The 25,325-nt window shown below is 40.3% G+C and overlaps 1 protein-coding gene across 2 annotated transcripts in view; it reads right to left on the bottom strand.

Annotated features, from left to right (window-relative positions):
* ccbe1 (collagen and calcium binding EGF domains 1) overlaps positions 1–24,915 on the bottom strand; it is a 63,531-nt gene extending 38,616 nt beyond the window's left edge. For both annotated transcript variants that reach the window (XM_034095870.1, XM_034095871.1), the window contains exons 1-2: positions 24,697–24,915; positions 24,541–24,621 (exon numbers count right to left, since the gene is read on the bottom strand). In XM_034095870.1, coding sequence (XP_033951761.1) covers positions 24,541–24,621; positions 24,697–24,800 — 185 coding nt within the window. In that variant the 5' untranslated portion in view covers positions 24,801–24,915. The remainder of the gene's footprint in view (positions 1–24,540; positions 24,622–24,696) is intronic.
* Between the last annotated feature and the right edge of the window lie 410 nt (positions 24,916–25,325).

Below are 25,325 nucleotides of genomic sequence, written 5' to 3'. Positions count from 1 at the left end.
CACACCCACCCATTGATTGACATTAGACTTCAGTCCCATTAGGCTGTGAGTCCTGCACTTGTTCAACATGAGCACATCACAGACAGTCTGATTGTTTGGCCACCTGTGCCTGTTTTCACCTAAGGGTTAGTTCATTTTGCCACTGATCCATATCCTTTTACAGCCCCCCCCCCACCCCATGAAATCTAGACATAGATTAGTCTGACCTCAGTTACTCCCCTGAACCAACACGGATTGGCTTTGTCTTGTAATGAAACACACTAATTCCCACCGACACACACAAGTTAAATCGAACTAAAGCATGAGCAAAAACTGGATGACAACATGCATTCAGTTCATGCACCTTCACAAGAGAGGCCCTCCTCGTCGCATCCCAGCATGCTCTTCTCTCTAACAGGGATAACAATCAGAAAACTTAAGGGTATCACACACGCAAACACACACAGCTGTTGGACAAAACATGCAGGCTGCTCAGTGGAGGCTTATTTGTCTTGCAGTGATATACAATAACATGTCTGCATTCCACAATAGTTGAATGCTTGTGGAAGAGGGGAAGCATAACCTCCACAGCCTGTCCATGCTGAATGATGTAGATGAGGGGTGAAACACTAATCAACTATTTCAGGGTGTATTGTCTCCACACTATTTGAATACTATTAACTCTTGATTCTGTCGTTGAGAGTCCTCTACAGCTCAGACGTTGCTCTTTCTTGTTCCGTGTCCCCGAGCTATTTCATTTCACAACTTGTTTTCAGTGATACACCTTGCATTATTGTTCTCGCATTGTTTTGCATCAATGTGGGATATATTAGCCAGCAACATAGTCTTGGTCCTGGAATGAAGAAGATACACTTTCCTTCCAGGAAAATGTTTCCCTTAACAAGATGTCGTTTTTTGTTCAAGACCATGGTGGGTCCTGCCAGGCATTTGGTATTAGTCAACTGACTGTTTCGCAAAACCTGCAACAAAGCCATGAGCCAATCCATCTAGTATGTGTTCACGAAACCATCTGTTAAATCAGATGTTTCTTCATCAACAATACCTCAACTCAATCATCAGTCTCTTGTCTGGATTGCAGCGGTTCCTTCAGATAAAATAAAGAACTACCATCATACGCCACATAACTCATTCTGCCTTCAAAACACATTACTTTCCACATCTTGTTGTGTGCTATTGATAGCCATATCTTAAAGGAAGTGTAAGTGCTGTCACTTTCATATAAACCCTCTCGGTCAAGCTTAGCCACACACATACAATACAGACACAAACACAAACAGTTTTAGGATCCCATAGTGTATTATAAACACATTAACACATGTGCACTGCGGTCTGTAAGGCGTCATTATGTAATTTAGAAATAAAATTCCAGCCTGTCAAAATGTGCCCTATTTCTGTAAGCACACACTGGTCGTCATGACAATACAGTTAAGAAACGCATTAGCAATTCCAGAAGCAGACAAAATATAGTAAATCAAGAGGGACAGTCAGTGCTGTATCCAAAAACACAACTCTGAGGGGTTTATGGGAACACATTAAAACAAAACAAAAGGTACAGAGCGTACGTCTTCAGAATGCCTGGATACCTTTGTGTTTTCCAAATCTCCAGACTGGAAAATACTCCAGTCCTGGAAAGGTCATGAATGCTGCTAAAAATGCCACTCTCATAAGAAATACAAAATGATCAGTGATTGTTGCAGGCCATAGTTTTCTCTGTAGTGGAAGACTGTGATTCCTATGCACTAACATTCCTCAAAATGTGTTTCTGTTATTCAGCTACGCTGTATTATGTCCCGTTACTAAAAGTGATTATAATGTAATTACAGGAGATTGTTTTGAGATGCCATAAAAGGTAAACGGTGTTGAAGAAATATCTTTTTCCACAAGCTGATAACTGTCTGTTGGAAGCGGGCCATTAAAGACAACAGTTGTATAATTATAACCCCTGAGCACTTAGCAGTATAACTCAGCGTGAACACTAAAGGGACATTTCATAGACTGAGGAGTCCAACAACAACTCAGCTGTGCAAGAGCTTCATTCAAGCACGGAAATGAGTAAGCAGGAGGGCGTTACAGAGAGTTGTTACTGGCACACAATACTATGACGTCAAAAACAAACATCATGTGTTTCATATCTAATGGTATGTGCAAAGGTGAGTTTTGCAGAGAAAAGTAGACCCATAACACAATTCACACGTACCTAGAGTTATTCCACCATTTGCTTTTTGAGGATTGACTTGAAAAAAAAGTTACTTATTTTCAAGCTGCATTTCTAGCCAATAAGGGACAGAAGAAAACAGAGAAAGCTGCCAAACACACAGCCAGACACCTGATATTTGACTGTATCACGTTATACATCTGGCTAATGTTAGAAAACAACAGCCGACTTCCAGCAGGCACACAGCGACATCAACCCGTTGGAATCCATACAACTAAAACTGTGAGCTTAATGAAGCTAAAAGGCTCAATCGAGCCAAATGTCTCTGTGGGTTATTCACTAAAAAGCAAACCATTTTTACATTACATTGTATCGTTATATGCAAAACACTAAAACGAAAAGTCACGAATCTGGATGACGCAATCCTGCTGAGGTCCCAATTATTCAAAGGGGCAGTTATATACTTATATTATATTATATACTTGACATATATCCTCTTGGAAAATATCCTCTCTTGTTTAAAAAATGCTTTGTGCTTTGCTCTTTCCATCAGTATCATGGTGAGTGCATATCCGTCTGCACAGAGAAATGATGGCGCCCCATCACTAACATGGTACATTAACATAACCTATTGGTTAATGACTGTGCACTCAGTGTTCACGGCCCGTGACAGTCACATAGCTTTGGTACAATACCCCTTGGTAAGGCCTCTCATTTAAAATAAATTGTGCAAACGCATCGCTCAATTTAATGTAACTAATTCAAAACTCTGCTTTTAATTCTTGCCCTTTTGTTTTCATGTTCTCTCTTGCGACACAATGGTAACTGGAGGGCCTGGACATTTAAAAAAGAGTAGGACAATATGCTGTTGAGCATGTAGCAACACAATTATGTCACAAGTTGAAAGCAACTGTTGCTGCTACAGCACTGTCATCGTGGGTATTGTAGTCTAAGTTCAACATTTTGAGAAGTACACTTGTTTATTTTCTAGCAGTAATTTAGTTGAAAGATTGATCCACTCTTGTATCTAAAGGTTGAATAGGAAGCCAGTCAGCAGCCAGTTAGCTTAGCTTTCCAGAAGACTGAAAAAGAGAGGAAACGACTTGTCTGGCTCTGGGCAAAGGTAACAAATCAGTCTACTGGCACCTCTAAAACCAATCTGTACAAACAAGACGTTCACAGTGAGCGCATAATACAGCGTGGCTGTGGTGGGAAGTTAGCCCTACGAAGAGCAAGCATCAGTCCTTAAAACCTGACAAGAGTTTGCATTTCTACACTTCCAATGACCTCATCCCAAAGTCATTGGATCTTTGGAGTTATCGATACATTGACTGAAATGGAGTCTATGGTAAACTCAAGCTTAAAGGGGAAAGGAAACACCAATTACAGTTATAATATTCCGGTAGTTTATTCATTTTACAATGGATATTGATCGTAATATTTATTGTATATGATATTACTCGCCAAAAGAAAATTAATTATCCGCCGGCCGGGTGGGGAATTCCGGGACCAGGCCGCCGCCATTAGGGGAGTCCCAAATGGTGACGTCACTGGCTGTGTTTTCGCTCCACCGAAAGTCAACACAACGTAGCAGATATGGCAGCGATGGAGGAATTTTGCAATGAGACCGACGTTTTGAACGATGAATTTGACTATTCGTCGGGAGATGACATTGATGTGGAAGCATCTACAGTTACCAGGCATCCCATGGCCTATGCTTATGAACCGATTCGGTCGAATAGAGTGGCATACGATCCGGAATAAAAAAATAAAAAAAACACAATGCTAACAGTGAGCCTCTGAATTAGCCCCGAGCGAAAATGCTAACCTATTACTGCACCGATAGCTCCCTTATTACTTATCCTAGCCGCACATCCGGCAGAAACCTATCTGTTAGTGCTATAGCCACATTTAAGGAAGAGATTCAACCAATACTTAACTCGATAGCATGTCTGCATGTAGGGGAGGAAACTTATACAAAATGTACACCACCCCAAATTGATCATGTTGTTGATAGTGCTATAGATGCGCTGCGAATAAAATTAGACTCTGTTGCTCCTTTGAAAAAGAAGAAAATAAAACAACATAGATTAGCTCCATGGCATAATGCCGAAACCCGCAAAGCAAAAGTCTAGACAACTTGAAAGGATATGGCGTTCCACTAAACTTGAAGAATCTCGTTTAATTTGGCATATTACTCTCAATGAATATAAGAAAGCACTGCGTAAAGCGAGAGCAGCCTACTACTCTTCATTAATAGATGAGAATAAGAATAATGCAAGATTTCTTTTCAGCACTGTAGCCAGGCTGACAGAGAGCCACAGCTCGATTGAGCCTTCTATTCCCATAGCACTCAGTAGTAATGATTTTATGTGCTTTTTTAACGATAAAATTGTTACTCTTAGAAACAAAATTAATGACCTCTTGCCTTTGACCAGTATAGTGTTATCAACAGCTCCCGGAATCGTAAGTTCTAATATTACACTAGATAGTAAACTAGAATGCTTTTCAGCCATTAACCTTGAACAATTACATTCAATGATTCTCTCTTCTAAACCATCCACGTGCATGTTAGACCCAATTCCAACTAAGCTGTTGAAGGAAGTTTTTCCATTAATTAGCACTTCTTTATTAAATATTATGAATATGTCTTTATTATCAGGCTATGTTCCACAATCATTCAAAGTAGCAGTGATACAACCGCTTCTTAAAAAGCACAACCTCGATCCAGAGGTTTTAGCCAACTATAGACCTATTTCTAATCTTCCGTTCCTCTCAAAAATTCTTGAGAAAGCGGTCGCAAAACAGTTGTGTGATTACTTAAAAAACAATGATTTATTTGAAGATTTTCAGTCTGGCTTTAGAACACATCATAGCACAGAGACAGCTCTGGTTAAAGTCACAAATGATATTCTAATAGCCTCAGACAAGGGACTTGTCTCTATTCTTGTTTTGCTCGATCTTAGTGCTGCATTTGATACTATCGACCATGATATCCTATTGCAAAGACTAGAGCACTTAGTTGGCATACAGGGAACTGCTTTAGGCTGGTTTAGGTCCTATCTATCTGAACGCTCTCAGTTTGTACGTGTTAACGATGAATCTTCCACGCAAACCAAAGTTAGCCATGGAGTGCCACAGGGCTCAGTGCTCGGACCTATTTTGTTCACATTATATATGCTTCCGTTAGGCAATATTATAAGGAATCATTCTGTAAACTTTCATTGTTATGCGGATGATACTCAACTATATTTATCAATCAAGCCTGATGAAATTAATCATCTAAATAAAATTCAAGACTGCCTTAAGGACTTAAAAACGTGGATGACCTTAAACTTTTTGATGTTAAACACGACCAAAACTGAAGTTATTGTACTTGGCCCGAAGAATCTACGAAACAAATTATCTAAAGACATACTAACTATGGATGGCATTAATTTGGCCTCCAGTGAGACTGTAAGGAATCTTGGTGTTATATTTGATCAGGATTTATCCTTTAACGCCCACATAAAATCAATTTCAAGGACCGCCTACTTCCATCTACGTAACATTGCAAAAATCAGGCATATCTTGCCTCAAAACGATGCAGAGAAACTAGTCCATGCATTTGTTACTTCTAGGCTGGATTATTGTAACTCTCTATTATCAGGGAGTACTAAGAAGTCAATCAAGTCGCTTCAGCTGATTCAAAATGCTGCGGCTCGTGTACTAACCAGAGTTAGGAAAAGGGACCACATTACTCCTATTCTGGCTGCCTTACACTGGCTCCCTATAGAACACAGGATAGAATTTAAAATTCTTCTTCTCGCCTACAAAGCCCTTAATGGGCAGGCGCCATCTTACCTTAAAGAACTCATTATACCCTACAGTCCTACTAGGGCATTGCGTTCCAAGAATGCAGGGTTGTTGGTTGTTCCTAGAATCTCTAAAAGTACAATGGGAGCCAGAGCCTTTTCTTATCAAGCTCCACATTTGTGGAATCAGCTTCCAGTTTGTGTTCGGGCGGCAGACACCCTATCCGTTTTTAAGAGTGCGCTTAAGACCTTCCTTTTTGATAAAGCTTATAGTTAGGGCTGATTAGATTCAGCCCCTAGTTTTGCTGATATAGGCTTAGTTTGTCGGGGGACATCTTACTTCTTCCTTCTCTCTGTCTATACCCGTGTACACTCATGTTCCGATTAACCCAGCTTCCCCAAATGTCTTTCTTTTTGGTGTCTATATACGCTGGGATCCGGAGTCATGGATGATCCTGCGGTCCTGTGTCCTGGATCGCGAGCGCTGGATCTTGAGTCGTGGCTGTGGTCCTGGATCATAGGTCCTGGATGGATATCCTCGTGGATTCATCTTCCTATTATACACACATGCATTTCCAAACATTTGGACTACCTATGTTGCAAATGTATTATCTTTTCAATTTACACACGGCATCTATTGCACGTCTGTCCGTCCTGGGAGAGGGATCCCTCCTCTGTTGCTCTCCCTGAGGTTTCTCCCATTTTTCCCTTTAAACTGGGTTTTCTTTGGAAGTTTTTCCTTGTGCGATGTGAGGGTCTAAGGACAGAGGGTGTCGTATTGTCATACTGATATTCTGTACACACTGTGAAGACCACTGAGACAAATGTAACATTTGTGATATTGGGCTATATAAATAAACATTGATTGATTGATTGATTGACATCCAACACATCGTTTATGATCGCAAGGAGACACAGAATCTAACGGTGCCCACCTCAACACTGGAAGATACAAACTCGCGAGGTTATCCACAAAAACGTACATCAAAACAAGTGGCGCTAGGTACTAACATACGCCAGGCTAACGGCTTACCTTCCTCATTGTCTGGTCTAAACTGGTCTTCAATGGCATTACAACGATAAAAATGATGATGTAGTTAATCCATAGGTTAATATCCAATGGGGCTGTGTCCCCTTTGAAATGTTCTGATAATCTATAAGCAATACAACTGCAATTCCGTTATCTGCTGTCCGCTCTGTGCTCCGTGCGCTCTGGGTCCTGCAATACCATCCATCAATAGCAATACTAGCCTTTGTAGGGCTGTTTTCGACAGATGAGCGTGTGTATGCCAGTTTAATTAGTTGAGCTATAGAACACCCCCAATTCTCTACTGTGCGTCATAATTAGGGTTGGGTATCGTTTGAATTTCCACGATTCCGATTCCGATTCTACTTTTCGATTCCGGTTCTTAACGGTTCTCGATTCCGATTCTTTGAGGGGCAGGGTAAAAAAATGATACATGCTTCTTCCACCAAAAAAATTACATTTATTTGAGAAACTTTTACACAGGTTAGTTTAAAGTAATATTCACATTAATCAGTCTGTTTATATTCACTGCTATGTAACTTTAACCTGAGAACCACTGAAGCTGCAACAGTCCAACTTTTAAAAACAGTTCTTGTTGAGAAAAACAAGCATATCTGCCTCTCAGGCATACCGGGAAGAAATGTTTGAACATTTTGAAGTAAAATGCTTCAATCTGGTGCACACGCAGAATTACTAGAGACTAGATCTAGGGGGTACAACTCTAAACACCCATATGAAAAAGATCAGTTTACATTTTAATAATTAAATAACAAATAGCCTACATGTAATGCATTTTATTTTTGTTGTTCATTCATATCTTATTTTACTATTTTATTTATGCATATCTTTTTATCTCTCCAGTTTAAAACGATATGTCTGGTTTACTGTCCTATAGTATACATTGGAATGATTTCAAACCTGTTTTATCCCAATAATTATAAAGGAGAGCCTTGGAAATATGTGTTTACATAAATTGTGATCAAAACGTTTGAGACCCACTGAGATAACTTAGACTAAAGTGAACTATCTAAACACTCGGAGTACTTTACCTCACTGAGCTGTAGTTATCAGCCTCTCAGTCAGACTGGAGAGGACTCTCCCTCCACATCATTGAAGAAACATCTTCTTCTTCCGTAAGAGCAGCTAGCACCAGATGCTAATAACAACAGCGCCGGTTCCAGTGCACCCTCCCTTTCTCCCTCGCTCACGCGCACTTTGGCTGTGAGCTGCGGTTGCCAGATAAGCCAACATCCCCCATTTTCATCACTTGCAGCGCCCATCGTACAGGGGCCAGGGCAAATGAAAAGTGTAACCGGGGTGAAAAGGGTGTTACATTTACTTAATTATGAATGTTGTTACATCAAGGTCGAACATTAGGATGAGCCCCAACGGTCAAAACATTTATTTTTTCTCCCAGAGCTGTCAGCGCAGCGCCTCCACAGATCTGGCGCCCTAGGCGAACATTTATAATGCCAGTGCGACGGGCCGGCCCTGGTCTCAGGTTACACTGTAGGAAATGTAGATACAACGCTACATTTCCCGCCCCGCCGCAGTCATGCAGCAGGCTACGGAGAGCTGCGAGAAACAGTTCCTCAGGAATCGAAAAGCGGAACCGAAATTCACATTTCTAAATGATACCGTTGGAATCGAAATGTTGGAACCGGTTCCGAACCGGAACCGGTTCTCGGTACCCAACCCTAGTCATAATAATAGCTACCATTTAGTTTGGACGCGATTGCGTTAATTAATAAGGTCACACTGTGTCAGTAAATACATGTGTGAGCTAGTAGTGCTGCAATATTTACCTCTCTCTCGGCAGCTGAAGCAACTCGTTTGGTGGCTCGAACTTCACGTTTGTTGACACTGTCATTGTCTTGCGCGGCCGACGTGCTGGGACGGTCGGTGTTCCCGACTGCATACGTTGAGAAATCGAATATTGTGGGAACAGATCCTGGCTTCAAATCCAATGTTTTGTATTGAACCAGGCATCCAGACTGGACTTTGAGCAGCTTCTCATCCTTTAGTGGCAGCCTATGGAAATGTACTTCTTCCTTCTTTGTATAAAATCCATTTGTGCAGCCTGGGGCAATACAATAAACTCCTGACGACGACCGTTTTCTTGTAATGTAAACTACTGGTGCATTGCACGCCATGTTGTTTGTTATTGAGCTTTGGCCCAGGAAGCCGTACCCAATCAGTGACGTCACTGGGAAAGTCCCGGAGCAATGGAAGCGCCCATGGTCATTAGGCACGTATTTCAAAAAGTAAATTCGCGTATCTCGATCGTTTACATTGGAAATAGACTAGATAAATACATTTCCTAATGGTAATATTGTCGCATGGAAAGCAGTTTGAAAAGTGTTTCCATTTCCCTTTAAGAGATTGTAATGTTTTGACCTACAATATAGAGTACACAACTCTGCAGCTGGCTTAGTGGGGATGTTAAGTTGGGGAACAGTGGTGTAGTTTAATATTGCAGTATCATAAACGTTTGCTTGCTAAAGAGCTTATTTTATGCCATTATCCAAAAATCCCATTGACTTTATGACCGGAGAACCAGGGCGACACTAACTTCCAAGTATGTCTATTCAGCACTCTGATGGGAAAGGATTACTGTTGCAGTATGGAAACTGAACAATGCGCATGTTTTGTGTGGTAGAAAAGCGTCACTTGAAATAAGGACCCCTCCACACTCTGCAATTCATCTGCTGTTAGCAGCTACTTTGGACGTGCACACCACTCCTGCTGTGCTGGCATCTGCAACATTATCCAACAAAACCAGCAGTTTTTAAGTGACTCACAGGCAGCGGCAAAGCACTCGGCTCCGCTCAGCTTTAGCGGACAGCTGGAACCAAAACACAACCAGTCAGCTTTAGCAGAGGCAGCCCTCGCTCTGTTGCCTTTCCTCAGTGGTGTTCCAGACTCAAACTAATCGGATTTGACTCTGGCCAGATTCTATAAAATGTGTAAAGTAATCCATTATGAAATCTATCTGCTTTAATGTCACATTTTTAATTGAGATCTCACATTTTCATTTAACTTTCACTTAAAGCGCTGAGGACAAGTACAGAAGTGTGTGTGATGTCTCTGATACTGACACCTCAGGAAATGATGCAGAGCACGGCTGTCTGTGGCCTGTTACTCTGAGGCTGCGGCCCCACGAGGTAGAAAACGGCTAAACGCGTAGGATTAACGCAAACACAATCGCAAACAAGCTTCCGTCCACACGCAATAGTTATCCGGATAGTGTCTGTCCACACGAGACCGCTCCGTTTAGCTCCAACCGCTGGAGAAGCTGCAGTACATATGCAGGAGCCTGTACGTGGCGCTGTAACTTCCTCCACAAAAGCAGCGAAGAAGCATGGTTGTCATGGTTGCCCTTCTGTTTATTCTCCGCGGTGGGGGCCGAGGGAACCGGGTAGAGTTTTTCGCCAGTCAACGTGTATTAAAGTTGAAATCTTCCGGACAAAATTATAAAAGTGCCGGTCAAAGGTCTTCTTTGTTATTTATTGAGCTTTAAAACAAATGAATAACGACTCTATATATTATAATAATAAAATACACGGAGCCTCTCTTTTTCCTCCCTCTCTTCGGACAGCGTCAGTGTCTGTCTCATGCAGCAGCTGATCCAGTAATGAGTGACCCGGCGGACAGTAAAAATAAACATATTTATAACTAGTTTAGGGAGTTTGAGAGGTAATTAAAATAGCTAAGGGTGATGATCTGACTTGAAGTGTGTGTTTTGCTGCAGCGGGAGGAGCTGCAGGTGAGCAGAGCTGCGTGTCTCCGTCCTGTCAGATTAGACTTCACTCGTGTTTATGTCCATATCGAGAGAAAGATAAATAATCTGAATTCAGTGTGCAGTTTACTTTGACGCGGGGGTGAGCAGCAGAGGTGGGGAGAGGCGGGGCTATTGCCTCATCATTATCAGAAAATGATCGTATAGGGCGTACACACGGAGCCGTTTGACCCCCCAGAGCGTTGCGTATGCCGTTCTATCCACCTTGGGACCCGTTATCATTTCCTCAGTCGATTAGTGCCGTATTCGGTCGTCCTCGTGTGGCCGAACGGTCTATATGACACTAAACAGTAACGCAAACGACCGTTTTCGTCCTCGTGTGGCCGCAGCCTAAACCGTCATCAAACCTTCCATGTGTCTCTAACTCAAACCATTCTATTGAACAAAGGCCAAATATACCAAACCCCCTGAAACACTGAGGTTACTGTGAAGGAGTGCATCCTCCACTTCAGGGAAATGTTTAAATAATCTATTAATTTGTTATTATTAACAGAATAAACAGTTCATTGTGGTAAAAGCTGCTGAGAAAGGCGCTGCAATATGAATAGTCATACTACTCAAATGGTGCCAAAGAGGTTTTAGGAAAACTGGTCCCTCCTGAAAGGTAAAATAAAATAAAACAGTAGTTTCTGAGGGATTATTTGCCCTTAAAAATAAACATATTTCATCCCAATTAATAAATGTAAGAATCACTCCAACAATATTTATCAAAATGTTAAAAGCAGAATAGAAGTTAAAAAATATAAAAAGGTACGATTTTTTTGAAAAAGAGCTTTTTATGATTCAATTTAGCGACATAATATTAGAACATGAGATAAATTAATACATTTTACGAGTTACTGTAATAAGTCTTTTCTTTCAGTGTAATTGTACATGTGGGGTAGTTACAGATTACTTTTCTCCCTTCACCTGATTCATGTGCAGTGTTGTGCTAGTTAATGAAAACCAGTAACTAGTTACCATTACTAGTTACTTCATTTCAAAAGTAACTTAGTTACTTTACTGATTACTTACACCAAAAAGTAATGTGTTACTGTGAAAAGTAACGTTTTAGTTACTTAAAAAAGGGCTCCCATTATATTAATGCCCTTATAGCCTTCATTTCAGTACTGTTATTGCATTGGAGAATAATACAATCTGTTGATCAACTTGACATGCATTATATGCAATCTGGATAGCATCGGCTATACATAGGCTTTACATTTTTGTATATTCTTTCTCCAGGTAGTTGGAAAAAGTTTTCCGTTTCATATGCCGTGTGCCGCCTGGACATGGTATCATGCTAATTAGCTCCCTGAAAGCGGGTGACTCCACTGTAGCAATCATGGCCGTATCTACCATTGAGGTCACCGAGGTCCGGACCTCGGTAATATTTGTCGAGCTGTGTATATAACAACACTTGTGAAATAATTGCACTAAACGGGGTTCTTTGTAGTACTTCCATTTACTGACGATGGGGGCGCTGCATAACTACGTAGCCTAACTACGTAGCCTCGATTTAAGCAAACAGAAGAAGACGACATGTATCAACAAACCACCGCAGCCCGGACTTGAACCGGAGCGGCGGAGGAGTGATGAGGTATTTAGAGATCTGAGTCCAGCGGGCTGCTTGTGCTTCTGTTCATCAGGACATTATGACCAGCAGATCCTGTGTGAACGCTCTACGTTAGTCAGTGGATGTCCGACAACATGCACACTAACTTATATTGCAGCTATAGGCTATACTTTGATTTAAATTGCGTGAATAAACTAGCTAGAGAGCTACAGTTAATTACATTCATCCAATGTCAGAAGGATTACCTTTTAACAAACGTTTTAATGGGTTTTTTTCATTTCAATCTGAGTAAAACATTGGAGATATAACATTGTATTGTTTTCTTTTTACACTGACTCAGATGTAATGAAAAGACTATGTCAGTCGAAGCTCAGCTTTGGTAAGGAAGAGACAGGACAGGCAGAGAGAAAGAGAGAGAGAAAGTGATGGAAGTCAGGGAGGAACTGCAGGTACAGTCAGACAGAAGAATGTAGGCTTAATAACCCCATTTATCTATCTATTTATCTATAACAATAGTCTTCATTTACAATAGGCATCATTTTAAAACAACATACATCTATTGCAGTTATGATTTCATAATAAAACACAATTTGCTTACATCTTTATTCTCTTTTGAGAATCAAACAAAACAGATTTAAAAAAAATAAAAAATGCAAACAAACAAGTGAAATGAACTAAATGGCTGAATTGCTTTTAATTCACTGGCAGGAGAGACAAGTGAGGAGGAGACAAGTGAGGAGGAGACAAGTGAGGAGGAGCAAAAGGTGAACAACAGGGAGAGATTGAACAAAGAGAAAGAGTAGAGGGCAGAGAGACTAATGAAGATGGAAGAGAGGGTGCAGGTCCTTCTGCATGTCCAGATCATTAATAGTAACAGTCAACTGATTAATGTATTACACTTTCAAAAATAATTTATACTGCAGCCCACTGAGATGGTTTGAAATCAATATATTATCCCCACAGGACTTAAAAAGCACCTAACTAGATCATGAAAATCCCAAAAATCGCGGGGGTATCCCCCGAACCCCCCTAACATGTTTGGACCTCGGTATTTAGGAAATCCTGGATACGGCCCTGGTAGCAATAGCCTGCATGTGTTCCACAACATACCGTGCAATGGCTTTATCGACTTTTCCCTGGCTAGCTGTCCCTTGGTTAAAATCCAGCCGCTGTTGCTGAGGTGCAGGTGGAGGTGGAGTGGCGTCGGCTGAGTCTCTGTGGTCTTAGCTACTAGCTTCGTCCCAGCATGTTGTTTTTGCAGATGTTTTAAGAGATTTGAATGACTGGTTTGGCCAGTAGATAGGCTCTTTGACCCGCCAGGACACAACTTATATTTAACTAAAACGTTATTTTCTTTGTGCTCGACAAAAGTGAACTAGTGAGAATATCTCCAGGTGGAGAAACTAGACTTGAGCTCCGCCGCCGCCATGATAGTCTTGTTAGTAAACGACACAAACACGCCCACAGCCCGTCTCCGCATGTGACACAGGAAGTATCTAAGTACATTTACTCAAGTACTGTACTTAAGTACAGTTCTCATCTCTGTTCACCTGGCTGTTTACTATATAAAAAAACTTCACGGAGTAACGCACCATGTAGTAACGGTAACTGAGTTACTGAATTTAAAAAGTAATGCGTTAGAGTACAAGTTACTGCCAAAAATAACGGCTTACTTTGTAACGCGTTAGTCCCAACACTGTTCATGTGTAAATTAACTGCGTGGTAAATGTTGTATGCTAGCCCATTAAAGGCTCTGGTTTTCATGTTATTTTAAAACTTGCATGTAATGAAATTTAATATTCTGTCACGGGATTTAACCCACATTAGTAACACAGATTATAATTGAAAATAACGCTTATTAATGTGCAAGTTTCCTTTAGAATTAAACATATCCGGCCTTCTTGGGTGTAGAGGGTAAGGTATGTCGTGGGCATGCGGTGGGGGAGTTAAAGTCGGAGTTATTAAGGCAGCATGATGTAACGCACAGCTGTTTAACATGGCATGACGACAGGTGGACAAACACACTGGTGGTGGTGGTAGTGATGAATATCATTACATTAAATGACAGCTGACTCACAAATATTGGATTTCAGCAGCATACAAGCAACATTTGCAGTCGAGGGGGCAACATGTGCACTGCAAAAAAACAACAAACATGAAGCCCCTTTTCCAAAATGTGTTATTAATATTGAATGCAGCAGCTGTTTACAATTAAACATGAAGGACTGCTGTGCTCAGTGGTGCGGGCAGCTCCTCTTTTGGCTAGTTGCTGTTCTTCTTGACTGATGAATTAGCACCTTATTCTTTGCACGCATGGGAGCATAAATGAAGGCTTCAAACAGTCCGATGTGAATAACAATTAGGTACAAAAAATGCATTTCAAGTTTCAACACAAGCCCATTTACCTGTCAATAACTTTGTGTGTTTCAAAGTGTTTTGGTACAATGACTGTTTTCCATTCAAAGTGCTGCTATATTATTATTTTATTGAATGTTCCTCTGTAGAATAGAATGTTGTAAACAACTTAAGCTTGCTCTTGGATACAACGAGCAGAGGCATGGAGGCAGAAACACCACAGCCTGACCAAAGCGTGACCACACTACAGTTCTCCATGGAAAGAAACAGATGGGTAAAGGAGCAACAGCCAAACGAAACAATAGAGGGATTACAAAAAAAAGACTTAATACCAAAAGAAAAAGTAGCAATGTGGATTAAAGAAGTACAACATATGTGTGATCCTAAAAGAATAAGGTGAATGTGACTCAGAAACACTCAAAGATCACAGAAACTAAATACGGATCATTTATCTAATTTAGGATCTACTATTATTAAAATACCATTATTTACACAGGTGCCACTTTCTTATATCTGTGTGAGCACACATGTACACATATGACATTACTCTATTTCAAAGTGCACTATAGGTGAAAAGAGGCCATATGGATTCACTGTAGTTACACATTTGATTTATGGTCATTCCTTTTCCCATTTAGTCCTCATTTCCATTTCCAGTAGATATCCAGCTACCCCACAGCCTGTACACGCCTTTGAAGAGGGGAAGGCTTTGACAGGTGTAGAATATCCATCTCCATTCACAGCCGTGCGGCAAATACAGAAACACTACTGGAAGGTGTTGAATACTGTGTTCTCTGGGCAGCAGGTATACATCCTTTAAACAACAGTTGTCAAACTTTTCTGTCAACACGTTTTTTATAAAGTGAGAACACTCAAAGTCATGGTCTTTACAGCAAAGGCATGTTTCATATTACTGTCTTCTTTCCAAATGGAAACAGATGGCAACATGAATTTGTAAGGAACCCAATTAAATGACTCTCTGACAACACTGCATTACTGACAATGTACAGTAAGCATTTTTTTTTTAGAATCTGATAGAAATAACAGAATACTAATCATTTTAAGAAAGAAAAATAACATTAAAACAGAAGTTGAAAAGATGTTGGAGCATATGTATTGTCCTGGTGTTAGTTTTGGTTAAATCAATATTAATTAATTATTCCAAAAGCCAAGTTACGGAAGTGTACTCTATGTATATTCCCAACACACCACATGAGTTCATGAAAACAAATAAACAAGAGGATGTTTGCTGCTGCTTGTGCTCCACATCTGTCACTCAGGAATGCTCCTTTCCACTAACATGTCCTCCCGTGCTCTCACGGCCATCACTTACACTTCACTGCATCTTCCTCTAAACAACAGGACGGGGTAACATACTCTACCGAATAGGCCATGTCACCACTTCACTGAAGTTGTTGACAAGACTTTGGCTAAACACCTCTTTTACATCTCATTTCAAATCAAATCTACTTTGTTAAAATGTTTTGTAACACATCACCCCCTATGGGAGCAAAGATGAATGACGAATGAAAATCACTTTAAAAAACCTTCCTCCACCTCCCACTCAGAACAGAGTTCAGCAGTGACTGGGAGAACTTCCAGCAGTCATGTATTATCGACCGGACCTGCAGAAATTACTCACCGCCAATTGGCTCGACTTCTGTAACAATGTTATTCACAACAATATCCTGCAAAGTGTGACACCATTAAAGTGACGCACAGTAATAAGTGACTCTATTAGTGCATGTGCTTTGAATGATAACATGAATAATATGTTTATGGGACAGGAAGACAGAGCAACTTGATGTATTCAAGCACAGGCATTTTCTGAAACAAGTGATAACCATAAATAAAGTTGATGAGTGACTGATAGTGTGTATTTGTATCATCTCCACCAGGACTGAAAATGATCTGAGCTAAATTCATAAGCCACAGGATGATCCATCCACTTATACTGTTGTCTGAAATGAAGCAATTAAAAAAAAGGATACACTGGATAAATGACACTTTACTATAATTGACAGTATGAATGGACAGCATCAGTTTGAAAAGGAGTCCCAGAACAACATATGCTTTCTTTGAGGTGGAAAGTCCCTCCAGCAGCCTGCGAAGTCATAATGACTCTCGCCTGAGTGGATCAATCAAAACAACATGAACACTGCTTCTCTGATGAAGCTACTCGACCTTAAACCCTTGCCAAACAAAGTTGTGTTCATACTTAAATGTAACCACCTTTGTACCATAGCCTTATCAGATTGTAACAGGTTTACTTTTCCAAACAGCCGATTGTCATGTTTTTGTCTCATGCTGTTAAAGGCGCCAGATCAGAAATCTCTTATCTGTGTGGTCTGGATTGCAATTACAAACATAACGTGTTATTTTGGAAAGAGATGTGAGGAAAAACTGTTCAAACAACCTCCCCTTTATCTTCAAGTGTATTTGCTCTGCTCGTGATTCATCAAATTGACCTATCCTGGAGAAGGAAAGGAAAGATTGTCAGAAGGACGATTCTGCACTCCTCTACGAGTCAACAAAAAGACAACGGATTTCCTAGTATTTCATTACAGACGTTATAGTATTTTCAGACAGACGTGAACATAAGCTTAGTCCCACAGCTGACTTCGTCTGCCTGAGACACTCTCCACATTCAGCTGTGCGGGAGCTGTCATTGAAGAGTAACACGAAGGTGCATGTCAACTCTACAGGACAGCCTCTGTTACACGGTCTACTTCAGTTAACTCTCAAACTCTCAAACTCTCAAAATGGATAGAAAGCAGATGTTAATGTCTTTTTTTTGACCAGGCATCATTTCTGGGATACAGTTTATGATGAGTTTGGGATGAATCAAACCCCAGTCTTATGGTGGTGTTGGTTCTTTAGCACATGTAAAGACACACTTGTAATGCCTTTTAATAATAGAGTTTCTTATGTAATGTTTACCTTCAACCAGCACATTTACTTTTATTATTCAGTCAAAAGTAACTCGATGCTGGGGATCAGTGCCAGGAACCGTACATCATTTCAGGCATTTTTGATTGGCATGATTGTCAGCTGTTATCTCTTTCTGCATCTGCTGAGGTTTATTCCGGCACACTCTGTTTCACTCACAAGAGGTGTTGAGAAACAGTTTGGACTTATTCCAGACTCCTTCCTCAGTTGACTTCTTTTGGTGCATTCTGTCTTCTCGAAATGCTTAACTGCACGTTGCTTACAATGTTTTCATTCCGAAAGGCAATTTGTGTTTAATTTGAACTAAATCAAAAAACTCTGTTAGTAAATCCAGATGTGTCTTTAATACATCTAAAATATTCCTGCTTTGCCACATAGCACTTGTGTTTCCAGTGGAAACCACCACAAAGGCTTTTACAAGAGAACAGCTACAGCAAGTGTATTTTTGGTTTCTGTTTAGCTTTAGTGATATCTTTCAAAATCTTTTGACATGAATTATCCTAAATTATTATAGGGAGGCTGTGGCAGTGGATAGTGCGTTGGTGTTCGGATCAGGGGGGCACAGGTTCAAACCCCAATGCAGTCAGCATGTCATTGTGTCCCTGGGCAAGACACTTCACCCCGAATTGCCCCTGTGGGGATTGCACACAGTATTAAGTATGTAAGTCGCTTTGGATAAAAGCGTCTAACAAGTGTCATGTCATCCTGCTGATGTTTCTGTACAAACAAGATTTGACAAGCATATTTATAAAGAATGATCCTCTGAGGCATTTCCAGTAGCACCGGAGGTGGTTGATAATTGGGCTTGTTGTAACTAATGAAAAACACCTAAAGGGAATGTGTAAGACCAATAGTAATAATGTTGTATTGCCTAATATTTGTCATCTTGCTCAACTGCAATCATCCGTTTACCTGCAGAGGGTTTTTATTCTTTTATCCTGGAATAACCCCTGTGTTTAATGACAAATTATAAATGCAAAACGGTTGTATAAGTTCAATGAGAACCTCAGAATTAGCATAATTTGGTATATATTTGAAAAGTTCCCAACCTTATTAAATATCTATGCTACAATACTGGATGTGTGCCCATGGCTCAGTAGACGTGCATTGAGTAACAATATAACATGGGGGCTTTCCTGAGTTACATGTTTTCCCCCTGAAAGATGCCACTCGTATGCTGTCCATAAATCAGGGCTCATAGTATCAGCTGTAGTAGCGCAAAAGGACAAGGCACAACTAACCAGGGTCTGCTGAACTCCTTAAGCTGTGCCACAACATTTTAAATGCAGTCTACAGCCACAATTCATGGAGCTACGTTCACTGGAGGGATGACAATATGGCAGCAGAGAACCCCAAGTGTATTTCTCATGTTGAAAGCTATTTGAATTTGGGAGAAGGAACAGAAGACCAGCTGAGAGGATTATTCTAAGGAGCAGAATACATTTTGATGTGAAAACCAGATTTGAAACTAAGGAGACAAGCTTTTTCGCCAAGTTGAATAATCAGACTTTAGCGATCATTTCTGATGAGGGTTTAAAATACTGCCTGCAGAATCACAATATAAATCCATTTCACATGTTGCAGTCAATGTAAAATCAAATACTGACAAACCCCCGGGCCACTTGATTCATCAGGATACAATGTGTAAAAAGAGGAGAAGAGATAGAAAGAAATACCTCTGAACAAATTCCACTGAACTTTATTGGAAGGAAATGATAGAGACATTTACGGGACACAAACAATGCCGTTTGGATATGCCAAGTGCATGAGGAGTATCATGACTATCATGTCTCACAGGGGGGCCGTAGAAATGTTATCCTCAGTTTACTCACTGCGTAACCCAGAGTTTCCCCTGAATTCCTTAGCTGGGGGGGGGGGGGGGCAAAATGTAGTAAGACCAGAATTATTTGGAAAGATAACAAGGCAACAATTACAAATGTCGCACACCAATTATATAAAACTGATGCAGCTGTAGAGTGAAAGACTGCCCCTCACCGGGCTCTGCTTCTTTTCCTTTACAGGGAGGGTAGGCAGACATCGTATACACAATAAATCAGGCCAATGTAATCACTGTTTCATGTACCCTCTTGTCACCAGGAGAAGTTATAAACAATGGTTATTAATGTGCCTCCATCCTATGATGGTCAACACATTGGATCTGGCTCTTATCTTGGATGTTCAGGGATGTCATGATACTTTATCTCAGCCGCTAAAAAAGCGTCTACATCTTGAGTAATCTGCTCTGAATTTACTGTGTTAACAGCACAAAAACACAATCAATCTTTAGTATAACGATATCATAAATATATTTTCTGTCGCTTTGTACTGCCAACTGATGAATTGATTTAGTGTAAAGTAGTTTATGATGTGACACATGTGCTGTTTGCTAACAGCCGCTGTCCGGTATGTTTTCCCCAGGGGGTCCGTCTCACAAAGCAGGATTATGAGGTTAGCTGATAGCTGCGGAGTAAAACCTGGAAGCCTATCGACTCTGCAATATGGACTCAAATAAAAACGTTTTCTAGGTTATACTCAGCGTTATAATGCAGCCAAGTCAGTAATGTGCTTTGTGACACAAGCCGCAACATTCTCTGGACACAGAAAGTAATGGGTTTATGTTTTAAACAGCCACTGTGGTTTGGATTAGAATGCACTGTGAGGTTCAAGAGAATGGTAAGCATTACCAGTCACCAGCCAAACTAATAACACAAAGTCACCAACAGAAAGACAATGGAGTTCATAATCCATGTTACTGTCAATTCTGATTCAAACTGATCTCTGAGAGCTACACTGGAAATCTCAACAGCAGAGACCGCTTAGCACTCAAGATGTTGCCAAACTGGTACAAACAGCACACACCTTATCATTTTAATCAGACCCTTTTTTGAAGTTTTGAAAAGTATTTGTGTTGCAATCTCAGGCATTCATGATTTACTGTGAGTACAACTTCTGGAACAAACTACACAACCTCTCACATCTTATTGTAAGCCAAGCAAATCATTTGCATATATTGTGAAGCCTGAAAATGCTGAAACCTTATAAAGAAACCCACATGTGACAATCTCCACATAAAAAAGCCCAGAAAGAGAGACAGAGAGAAGAATGTGCCTGCACTGACAGTGAGACAGATATGGTCCGAGTCAGCTGAGGCCCTGCTACATCTCTTGTGCTGTGACATATGCTCTCTGGGTCTCTGGTGTCTCCTCTGATCCCTTTCACAATATGATAAATGCTGCAAAGATGAGCGTTAAACTGTGCACACAGAGGAATGCCATGGTCAAAGGGGGCTGTTTCAACATGTCTTCAAGTGGTCCTCTCCTCTCCCGCTAGTCCTACCAAAGACTTATATTTCAAATAAGATTTGTTATCTTGCAAAGAGAAGGTCGATGCCACTCTGACATTTGCTGGGTACATTTGCAGTGCGAAACAGCAGCTGATAAGCTTTACTTAGCATAAAGACAAGAAACACAGGGAAATAGCTACCGTTCTCCAGTGGGACAAAAGTCCAGCTACCAGGACAGGTAAATAAACTAAATGTGCGGTGTTACGGGGATTGTGTAAAAAAAAGAAAAGGATGAGTACTGTGTGTAGGGAAGGCTGGATGTATATGTATACTAGAACATAAATATGTTAAGAAGAACAAGGATTCCTCTAAAGAAGCAAGACATACTAAGTGTTCAGATTAACATATTTCTATTTCAATATCCAGGGTGGTGATCACAATAATAAAAACAAAGTAAGAAAAACCTGTGCACCATAGCTTTTAAGGGCCATTCATCTCCTAAAGCACAGCTACAACTTTGACATAAATATAACACATTCAAATAAAACAACTAAATAGAATAGAATAAAAGTAAATGTTCTAAAATGGGCAGACACACTGTTACTCTACAAAGTGCCTAATAAATGCCATAAGGACGATATTTTCCTTTGGCAACTCAATCTTTCCAACTCAAATTAAGTTTGGTTCCCTTTGAACTACATGACGGCAATTTGAAAACATGCAGTACGCAAAGAAAACATTCACCAAGTTAAATTCAGATTATTAATTGGAATATTTGGCACTACAATAACACTTTTTAACCAACAATTACAGAGCTCATGCAGTCATCAGCTCATGGCGTGCAGGTGAACCGAAATGCACCTATTGCCTTGGCTCTTTTAAATAAACATTGTGGGAAACGACTGTGGCTGCAGCCAACAACCATAAACCAACATGATTATGTTAAGAATGTGTTTGAGATTTATAGATCCAACAGGATGTCACTGTGTGCTTGCACCACAGCCAGCAGTTTGTCAAGCAAAACCGACATGAAACCTCTCTGTTCTCACTTGGAAAACTTATCAGAAGAGATTTTTTTACAATCTGGCATTTCTCCAATTGGCTTTCCAGGAAAGGAAGAACAGAAATAGATTTAAAGCAAGATGATTGACAACACTCGTTAGAAATGAGTTCCCCGAATAAAAAGCACTGCATTCCCGCAAAGTTGTGTTTCAGCATTTACTAGGTGTCCATCATGTGTGGGGGAGTTGGGTGATTGACAATTGTCAAGTACAATTTCTTGATAAAATGATTCAACTTTCAGCTTGTATCCATCAAAAAGGCAACAGGCATTTGTCAAACGTTGTTGCTGTACATTTTTCCTGCACCAAAATCAATACAAATACCTTAAAGCAGCGGTTTTCAAAGTGTGACGATAATAACGAGAATTTCAGCTAGTTAACTTCAGCTAACTTTATGCGAGTGGCAACATGGATCGATTTTTAGTGAAGTTACCTAAAGTGAGAGAGGAGACAGCGTCTGGCAGAAAACGTCACTTGCACACTTTTGGCTGTCTGTGGAGACCGAGTTCCCCCACCTCGCCAAAAAGGCTGTAAAAGTGCTCATTCTCTTCACCTCCGCTTACCTGTGTGAGTGCGGGTTTTCCGCATGGACTTTGATCAAAAGCAAGTATACCGGTCAAGCAGGGGCGGATCTACCGGGGTGGCATGGGGTGGCAACTGCCACCCTAAAAATAGCCTTGCCACCCCAGCTGCCACCCCGGTTGGCAGCTTTGTTTTGAAAGAAAAGTTGTGGCTCATCGGACATTTATGAGAGAAAATCTCTAATGTCCGAGTGCAAGTGAATGCAGCACAAGACGCGAGTCTTGTAACCCCTCCCCAGCCCTGGCGCGAGCGTGGAAATGTGATTGGTGACGATTTCATTTGAACGGGACGGCACAAAACGAGAAGCATTCGGACCCAAGTAGACGGAAGGAATGAGGTATTTGCGGTCTACAATGACAGAGAAGAGACTGTGAAGTTTGGCTGTACTCAGCATTGAATCAAAACGCACTAAAGCTTTAGATATTAATAAGTTTGCGTTTTGCTGAACAAATGGTAATCGCCGCATTCAGCTGTTATAGGCATGCCAACGTGATGCTCTGCTCACGGATGACTCGATGAGCATAAAAAACTGTTAAGATGATGACCTTACGTGTGTAAATATATTTTTTCCTTTGTGGGGGTCTGCCCCGAAAAACAGGTTTTATGTCCTGAGAAAGTCAAATAAGACGGTGTGTAAAACTACACTGCCCAGCCAAAAAAAAGTAACCACTTTGATTTAACTAGGCCAGTAGGTAAGGGCATTCCACTGGATAATAATACCCCTGCATTATAGCAACAACAACAATAATAATAATAATAATAATAATAATAATAATAATAATAATAATAGCAATAATAATTGGGAGGGGGGGGCACGGCTGTTCTTATGTTCTCTGAGGGTAGGCTCACCTTCCCACACTTTGAAAACCCCTGCCTTAAAGGAAACAAACAGTGGATATCTGAATTAATTTTTTAACCAACGAGCCCTTTAAAGTCAGTAGTTACAAGTTGTTTTCAATATAGCTCTGAGGTGGCCCCTTGAAATGAAGACAGATTAGGTTCTAACAACTTAATCCGTGTCTTTTGACAGGAGTGTTGCTGCACGGAGACGCTGTGTCCATGGTGTCTCTGATCATTAAAGCCAGTGTCAAAGCATAATAGTCCATTCTGAAGGCTTCTGGATATTTAGATTGCTATGAACTCTGATGTTCACAAAGGATGATTAAGAGGGAAATCCACCCGGGTGTCCTATAAAATCCCTGAAATCCATTAGATACCTTATTATTTAATAACTCTAAAGTCTTCATGGAGTTAAGTTTATATCTGCAAAAGCCTTTTTAGGAAGCAGACATTTTATAACTCATTTAAACATCCTACAGAAAGTAAATTCATTGAAAATAATCACAAGTAAACCACGTCAACTGTAAAAATAAACATTGGAGGATGTTTGCTTATTTAGTTTTAAAGTTATAAGCAGTCTCAAGCAATACACTTTTGTGAACACAGCAACCAAGCACCATCTAATCAACATTCATGCTCTGAATATTTAAATGACTATTAAAAAGTTATAATTAACATCACGTAGAGTAATATTTTGAAATAATTTTTGTAAACATAAATATCAGTGGTAACTAATTACATGTATTACATTATTGTATTTAAGTATGAGGTAACTTAACTTAAGTACTTCCATGTACTGCTAATTGAGCCCCAAGTATAAATTCACAAGCATCCTGACAGTATAAAGAGTAATTAAAATAGGCTCCACTTTTACCATCTGCAACATTAAAGTGATGAACACATTAATCATGCAACAACAATTATATTGCAATCACATAATCATTTGAAATGGGACATTCTGCATAATGAGTACTTCTATTCTATATTTTGATGCTTATAATTATGGATTTCAGTGAAATTAAAGTTGTAGTAAGCTATAACTACTTAAGTGTAATATCCAATGCTTTCTCCTCAGCAGCTTGATCATTTCACAGCATTATAACTATATTAAGTTGAACAATAACTACATTCCTCCCTTACCTGTAACATGTTGTAACTTCTCCACTCGGCTTCAGGCAGGGGTACTTTGTCGTGGAAATCTTATTCTCTGAGCACTCTTCGCTGTGAAAGAAAGCATTTTAAAGTGAGACATTTTTCTCTAACCTTTATTCAAGTTTGTGTGCTGCAAATAATTACCCGTCACTGGCATCCTCCTCTTGGTAGGACCAGAGCATACCTCCTGAGATGTACATGCAGGTGACGGCGAGCAGAAGAGGACTCCTGTTGCGGTTTAGTATCATCTCATCGGTCCAGACACCTGGGTGCTGCTGACAGTAATCCACACGTGCACTGATTACTCCTCACTGCTACAGCTTCAGGGAGAAGTGGTCAGCAGCGCGCGCGAGACCCTCCCACTCCTCGTGCTGCTGACTGAATTAACTGTCACTACAGCGGCTAGTTTAACTTCCCCAACTCCGTAGCCTACTTTTGACAGGTCATGCCAAGATTCAATATGAGTCAATATGTTCAATACATAGTAAAGGTTGGGAGAAAAGAAAGACTTGTGACTTTTATCTTTGACTACATCACGTGTTGTCGACAATTTGCAAGTAACACATTGAGACTGCGACTGTTGTTACAGTGTTAAGGTAAAACTTGACAGAAAACTGGCTCATAAGTTGTCTGCCTGTGTATAACCCTATGGTTTAACCACTTAAATACAAATACATCTTTTTTTGTAATGCTCCCTTAAACATATTTTAGCAAAGAAGTTTTCTGAAACATAAACATATCTTTTATTTTCTTCGTTAAACCGGTGAAAGTGA

Source organism: Pseudochaenichthys georgianus, chromosome 12 (genome assembly GCF_902827115.2).
Source record: "Pseudochaenichthys georgianus chromosome 12, fPseGeo1.2, whole genome shotgun sequence".
Classification (NCBI taxonomy): domain Eukaryota; kingdom Metazoa; phylum Chordata; class Actinopteri; order Perciformes; family Channichthyidae; genus Pseudochaenichthys; species Pseudochaenichthys georgianus.
The sequence above is the reverse complement of the archived record's forward strand: the minus strand, read 5'-3'. Positions and strand labels throughout refer to the sequence as shown.